General features: G+C 39.9%; 1 protein-coding gene and 1 long non-coding RNA gene across 2 annotated transcripts; both read right to left on the bottom strand.

Moving 5' to 3' along the window:
• Positions 1 to 893: 893 nt before the first annotated feature.
• LOC143631203 (uncharacterized) lies at positions 894 to 1274 on the bottom strand. The gene is made up of 3 exons (XR_013153306.1): positions 1204 to 1274; positions 1016 to 1128; positions 894 to 952 (listed from the first exon to the last, which is right to left on the bottom strand). It is a non-coding gene; the product is annotated as an uncharacterized LOC143631203 (long non-coding RNA).
• A 352-nt stretch (positions 1275 to 1626) lies between these two features.
• On the bottom strand, positions 1627 to 4223 carry LOC143631176 (uncharacterized). The gene is made up of 4 exons (XM_077100017.1): positions 3847 to 4223; positions 2812 to 3774; positions 2066 to 2156; positions 1627 to 1896 (listed from the first exon to the last, which is right to left on the bottom strand). The coding sequence occupies exons 1-4, from the start codon at positions 4221 to 4223 to the stop codon at positions 1627 to 1629; spliced, it is 1701 nt and encodes a 566-aa protein (XP_076956132.1).
• Positions 4224 to 6817: the final 2594 nt, after the last annotated feature.

The raw sequence follows: 6817 nt of genomic DNA, 5'->3' as shown, positions 1-6817 counted from the left end.
CTTCACTTGTCATCGTCTGTAGTCCCTGTTTGAAATTGATATGTCACTAAGTTGAATTATAGGTAATTGAATTTGATATTTGAAGTGTAGTTATGGATGTTACCTGTTGTAGTTGAGTGTTGCCTTTTTAGTGTGAGTTTCTTAGGATTAGGGGTCACGGGAAGGATTGATGTGAGTGCTTCGACCTGTTGACTACTGCCCATGTTTGTGGCATTGGTGACAACAACTGTTTTGTTAGACTGTACGACTATTTCGAAAAGCTTCAGTTGACCAATGTGTGCAGCCATTTCTTGTGGTAAAACCTGTGGATCAGTGTTTCCACCTTCGATGACCAACTTTTTGCAGCTAATGTTTAGTATTTTAGCCATCGCATCATTGTAGAAAACGGCTTGAGTTGTTGCGGTGTCGTCTATGAGGGTCGCATTCACACAATACCTGTATCATATATGTAGCTGTTATTGACATGAAGTTATAAAAATATATATTTGTTTTGTTTTGTATTCTTACCCGAACTTTGCTTCAATATCATTATGGTGTAAGCAGATGAATTCTACAGAATCTCCTTGTGGGTGTAGCTTGCTTATATATTTGGAGCATTGGGCAGTGTACCATGTTCAGTGGGCTTCGATATCCTTTATGCGAGCAGTGCACTTGTAATTGGACTGTTATGCTTGCATTTGTATTAGTTAAATTGCTGTAATTTGAACTTTTATGTATATGAAGGAAGTGTATGTGTCATTACCTTGTTTCCTGTCAGTATTTGGTGGACTGTGGCGTTGCTTTCGAGCAGTGGAAGGGCTTTGAGCCTGGATAGAGGTTCAGTTAAGTTAGTGACGGTTTTTGTTCCAATAGCTATTTAGTAAGTTTTTTTACCTGTCGATAATCTTTATCAGTTCAGGATATGGTGGGTTAACATGGATGGTTGTTGCTCTTGTTGTTTCCAGCTGTGCGACTGTTTTTTTTTCACTTCAGTTAATTAAATATGTATTACTATATGTAAAAGTGATTTGTTTACCTCTGTAGAAGGTGGCTGAAGTGGAGGTTATTAGGATTATGTCACCTTCAACTATGTTATCACTCGCAAGGTGTTCCATGTCTTTCCAAAAAGTGATTTCAACCTCGTTAGTCCTGTGAGAATTGAGTATCTAATTGAAATTACATTGATGATGAATATTGTTCTGAGTTAGGTGCATTTGTTCTTACCATTCGTCTTGTATGAGGAACTTCTTTAGTTTATCCACCTTGTTTGTGTGCTGGGAAAACTTCTTTTCTAACCGTCCAATGTAGTCTACAAGTTAAGAAATTAGACATTAGTTTAGGAGGTGTATGCGACAGCAGGCATAGAAAGATGGCTTGTCTGATATTTTTGCTAAAAACTGCAAGTTTTACAAAGCTATTACTTTTTCTTATGACCTTATTCGTAGACTAAAAAATATAACCGATTACAATTGTAAAGACACAGTAACTTAGAGGGAAAAGGTATTTGACAATCTAATAGTCTCTATAATTTATATGAGTAGGATCTTTAGGGCACGGTAAGTTAGAGAGTGAAAAGGTAACCTATCTTAGTATAAAACTCAAAGTTGTGGATAATACAGTTGTAGTCACATGTTTGAGTGTTAGTGTTTACCTGCAAGAGGTCTCAGGTACTCTATGCATTCTCAGCGAATCATGTGTGGCTAGTCTGAAGTAGTAGGTGGGTATGCTAGCATCAGTTATAGGTGCAAATGTTGCCCTGATTCCAATTCGTAACGAAGCCTCATGGTCCACTACCTTATTGGTCTTTCTTGCATCAACACAAACGTACTCCGTTACCATATAACATGCCTTAACTTTGATTATTTCATCAAAGTGTTCTTGTTGATTTAAGTTGGCCATAACTTCGATACCGTCACCCTACGTTGAACATTAAAAGAAAAGGATGTGAACAGATTCATAGTTAGGTCATTTCAAAGGGATGCAATACAATTAGCATACAGTAGGACAGAATGCTCACATTGCTGTCTACAAAAAGGTAGCAGAGTTCCTTCTGGAATTTTGGTATCCACTTTTTTATAACTCTTACCAGTAGCGGTTGCGGTTTTAGACGCGCTTTGATGTCACGGATGTGTATCAAGTTATGTTCCATTCTGTTGACTGTTGTGGAGTTACTGTAGCTGTTAGTGTAAGCAAGGTATATACAATATAAAAATAAAAAGTGTGTACAATGTATACGTATGTGTGTCATTAGACTATGCTATGTATGATAGTTAAGTATTGTATTAAACATATGCACAATAGTAGTGAAAATAAATTGTATGTTGCTAGTTTATTGTATTATCTATTTCTTGTAGAAAGTCTGAGTAGACTATGTTTTTGGTTAGAGCTGGGTCTTCGTCATTGTGTGGTACGATCAAAATTTTGAGTGAGTGGGGTGTAGTTGCTCTTGATAGAGCTACATATAATTGGCCGTGATCGAATATAGGTTGTGGCAAGTAGATCCCTATCTTATCTAAAGATTGGCCTTGGCTCTTGTTAATTGTCATTGCATAGTATAGACGAAATGGAAACTGTTGCCTTTTGAGTTCAAAGGGTAGCTGTTCATCCTTATGTGTTAGGCTTATTTTGGGAATGTAAACTCGGCTACCTATGAATTTGCCGGTCATTATTTGTGCCTCTACGATCCCAGGCAGTAGTTATGTAATTATAAGTCGTGTGCCATTACAGAGACCATAAGCTGGATTGAGGTTTCTTAGTAACATGATAGGTGAATTTACTTTTAGTTCAAGAGTGTGTGGGGGAAGGCCATTGAAGTTTAGAAGGTTTAGGTACTCTACAGGGTAGAGCAGCTCGATATTGCTATTATCACCTGGGTGAGGAACAACCGAGTCAATGCTTGTGTAGGTTCTTGTTGTTCCAGGTGTCATATTGATAACGATAGAGTTAATCTCATTTACTGTTTCATTCTTAGGACATATAATAGCTTTCTTTGAAAGTGTTGTTGCGTTGAGGTTTTGTAAAGTATCGGCATTGTAAATGAAGTGTATAAGTTCGGTTAAAGCAGTGTCAGAATAACGTATAAGATATTCATCAGGTATACGCATATTTTTTGTATCTTCTGGATCATTCACGTCTCGTGATCCAATAACTCCATCACCAACAGAGACTAACCATGAAGAGAATACAGAAATAACATTTTGTTCTGTGCAACTAATATTTGGTCTATGTAGGCGCATGTTATCTGTAAGTTTGTAGACCTTGAAACTGTGCCACAGGTAAGATCTTGGCAATGACGAAGCAAGAATGGTTGACTTTGACGCCTTAGAAATTATTGGAAGTGTCTGTGTAAAGTCTCCACCTAGTAAGACCGATTTTCCTCCAAATGGTTTATCCTCACAATTGAATAGGTCCCTAAGTGACCTATCTAGCGACTCGAAGCACCGACGGTCATTCATTGGAGCCTCATCCCAGATTATAAGTGAAGTTTCAGTCAGTAAATGTGCTAGTTGTGTGTTTTTCTTAATGTGACAGAGTGAGTTATCGGTTACGTCTAACGGGAGTTTGAATCTTGAATGAGTCGTTCGGCCCGAAGGAAGTAGCAATGATGCAATGCCAGAGGCTGCAACAGCTAGCACAATGCTTCCAGTTGAGCGTAAGGCTGATAGTATTGTTGTCCATAAGAATGTCTTCCCGGTTCCTCCATGACCATACACAAACACCAAGATCTGACGGTGCGAGGCGACTGCAGAAGTGACATCCTCATATATTCTGCTTTGTTGAAGGTTAAGCTTAGATCTGTTTGAATTGTGTTCAATTTATAGCAAGTGTCGATCATAGTTCCTCTCTTCCATTAAAAGTCTGTTTTGCAGTTGCTGAAGCAAAGCAGGTCTTGGCATAGGCAGACTGTAATCTAATAGAGACTTTGAAGGTGTGCCAGATTGGAGTAACAGTTCTAGTTCGTAGAGAACATATTGCTTGAGATCGTCATCATTAGCAATACCATGGTTTCTCATACCAACATCTGCCATCTTATGCCATTGTTTTTCCCACATGCGCAAAGGGTCTGTTACTTCACAAAACAAAAGCATTTGAGTGAATAATGCCCGTAGCTCGCTGGCGGTGGCCCAAACTGAAGCCTCCTCAAAGGCAGTTGACCATTCGACATCGTCACCAAGCAAGCCTAACTTTTCACACGCAGCTCGAAAGGTTTCACAAACCTCTTCGTTGACTGTTCGTATGGACATGAAGGATGTACAGCCTCTTTGATAGCCCAACAACATGCGTAAGAAAAAGGCCTCTTCGCTGCTAGGATGTATGCAGACCAGCCTTCTGATTGCGGGGTTTTTGTTCGATGCACGTCTCATCCAGACTTTAGATTCCCACTTATACTCTGACAAATAGTCGATGTATCATAGGTGACGACCACTGGCATCCCTAGCGTTGTTGGATAGCCACTCTGTTAAAGTTGTTCGTTTGCTGAAAGTGTTAGTTGCTACATTCTCAAGCAGGTTTGTTTCTCTAAAAGTGACGTTCTGCATGTTCTCTAAGTGGACGGCTAGTACTTGTACAACTGGATTTCTAACGTGAATGTCAAAGTTAAATATCCTCCATGCGGCTTCGTGTGGACAGATGAACCTACCGTCAACAAAGTTTTGAATTTCATTCACGTTGGAGGGTTGAGGTCTATGGCTTCTGTCCATTTCAGTTGGTGTTTTTGAGATGCTATAACGTATACGGTCAGCGCCCTTTGAAATGCACTTGAAAAGATACTTGATTAGCATGCTCCAACCACAATACTCGACACGGTTGTAAGGCACAACGTATCTGTTATCTATCTTAACATCGCCCTTCATGACAGAGAAACGATCCGGTCTCCTTATGTAGTGAACGTGACCATTGTCATCAAAGGCAGTTTCAGGTTCAAAGTGCTTAGGAAAGCTCTTGGAGCAAGATCTCGAGTCCATACATGGTGAGCTGGGATTAAGCAATCCACATGGTCCATGAATCATTAGTTCAGTGACTATCTTGTATAGATGAGGCTCAACCAAAGGATCTGGTTTCTCAGCAGAGATAAAATTGTCAATTTCACACGCATCCTTGATTCTACATGTCGGGCTAACCCATAGAAGGATGTGACAATGTGGAAGGCCTCTTTTCTGAAACTCAACTGTATATAAATCTGCGTTGAAGTAACAAACTTAGTTATGTAAACGTGAGATATACTTGTGAATTACAGTAGTGTAACCTATAAGCAGCCAAGACAGTACCTGCAACAATTTCACTGAATGTCTTGTTCGCCTTGATAAATTTTAGAAACAACCGAAGCTTTATTTGAAAGACCCTAGCAATTATATCCAGACGGTCTGGTGACTTTAAAGAAGGAAACCGTGACAAATATCTTGTAATCTCAGGCCACTTAACATTGCAGATAAACGTAATGAAATATTGAGGTTTACCATGTACCCTACAGATAGCCAAAGCATCTTGATAGTGTTTGTACATGTATCGCGGACCACCTACAAAGGATGACGGTAAGACAGTGCGTTTACCAACATCACGGCCTTCTGTGTCACCGCGTTGAACTGCGTCTTCGACGCCCTGTAGGAACTCTGTGCGGAAAACATTCTGGTTTAGTCTTATATAGTCAAGTCGTCCCTCCTCAATACAGACGTATGCATCAACAATGAACTGCTGCAACAAACTGCCCCCCCCCCTCAAAAGTAAGGTGTATAAGTTATATCGATCATGCAACAAATAGCTATAGTACATATTCATCGTCAGCTTTCTGTCTCGCGTTCCATCTCTGACTCGAAGCATAAGTTCAGATGACCAGCCACGTTCACCATAAAGAAAAAGAAGCGGGTACTGCAAGGGCATATATAACGAATGAAGTTTGTTTATACGTTGTGGCCCACCTTCTTTGTGTCTGATGACAATGTCGAAATTTGTACACATTGGATCAGCGTCGGTGACTATGGCACCTATGCAGCCTGCGAATGGCATGTCATAATGTAATTTGTCACGTGAACCATAGAGACGAACAGAAAAGTCGGGGACGTTGTCCGATAAACAAAGATCCCTGGCTGTACGAAAAAGCCGCACCAACTCGTTAGTAAACTCTAAGATGCTAAGAAGGATGCTAACTGTTCGAGGAGAAATGCGTGATTGGTCACCCGAGGTAAAGGGATACAGACGGTTGTCTATTTCATTCTCAGTGTCGTACACATACATTTGCAAGAATCATGGTCTTTCATTTGGTGGCGGGCATAGAGTACCCACCCAATGGTGAATCTGACCACTACTCTTAAAAACGTATGGACCAGAACCTCGATTTATAGTGTCATCAATTTTAGCACCGAAAGATGTCAGAGAGAAAATAGAATTGTACGCACGAATGTTAGACATAAAGTCTGGCAGCTGGAAAAGATGAATGATTGTGGTATAAGGACGCCTAGTATAAGGAAGTGCAACACGACCTCCCTTACAACATTGGGTATACCTTGATTGTTGGCTGCTAGAAGAAGCAATAGAACGTTCATCAAACCAAAACAGAGCGTCACAAAACTCACAAACTTTGTCACAGTCACCGTTATCTATATAGCAAGATGCGTTTAGGGGTGCATTACTAAGTAGTGTAGATCAATGAGAAACCTGTCTAGAAGACTGACCACGATGATAGTTAGTAAAAAGTGAGGAGTCAGTTCGAGATCTCTTACTACGTGACATGTCGAGGGACAGCAGAGTAATACACGAAAGTTGATAGTAAAAATCAAATATAACAGCTATACAAAAACGTCAACTAAATGAAAATAAGACAACCGACAACATAAACATAATG

The sequence above is a fragment of the Bidens hawaiensis genome, unplaced genomic scaffold (genome assembly GCF_021521415.1).
Source record: "Bidens hawaiensis isolate Kalapana, Puna unplaced genomic scaffold, B.hawaiensis_p1.1 tig00005959_1, whole genome shotgun sequence".
NCBI classification, from domain to species: domain Eukaryota; kingdom Viridiplantae; phylum Streptophyta; class Magnoliopsida; order Asterales; family Asteraceae; genus Bidens; species Bidens hawaiensis.
This window is presented reverse-complemented; position numbering and strand designations above follow the sequence as displayed.

Coding starts and splice junctions, on each gene's coding strand:
- LOC143631176 (XM_077100017.1), bottom strand. CDS start 4,223: ATGTCCATACGAACAGTCAACGAAGAGGTTTGTGAAACCTTTCGAGCT. Junction 3,775..3,846: donor CCTGCTTTGCTTCAGCAACT/GCAAAACAGACT, acceptor CAATTCAAACAG/ATCTAAGCTTAACCTTCAAC. Junction 1,897..2,065: donor TAAAACCGCAACCGCTACTG/GTAAGAGTTATA, acceptor TGTTCAACGTAG/GGTGACGGTATCGAAGTTAT.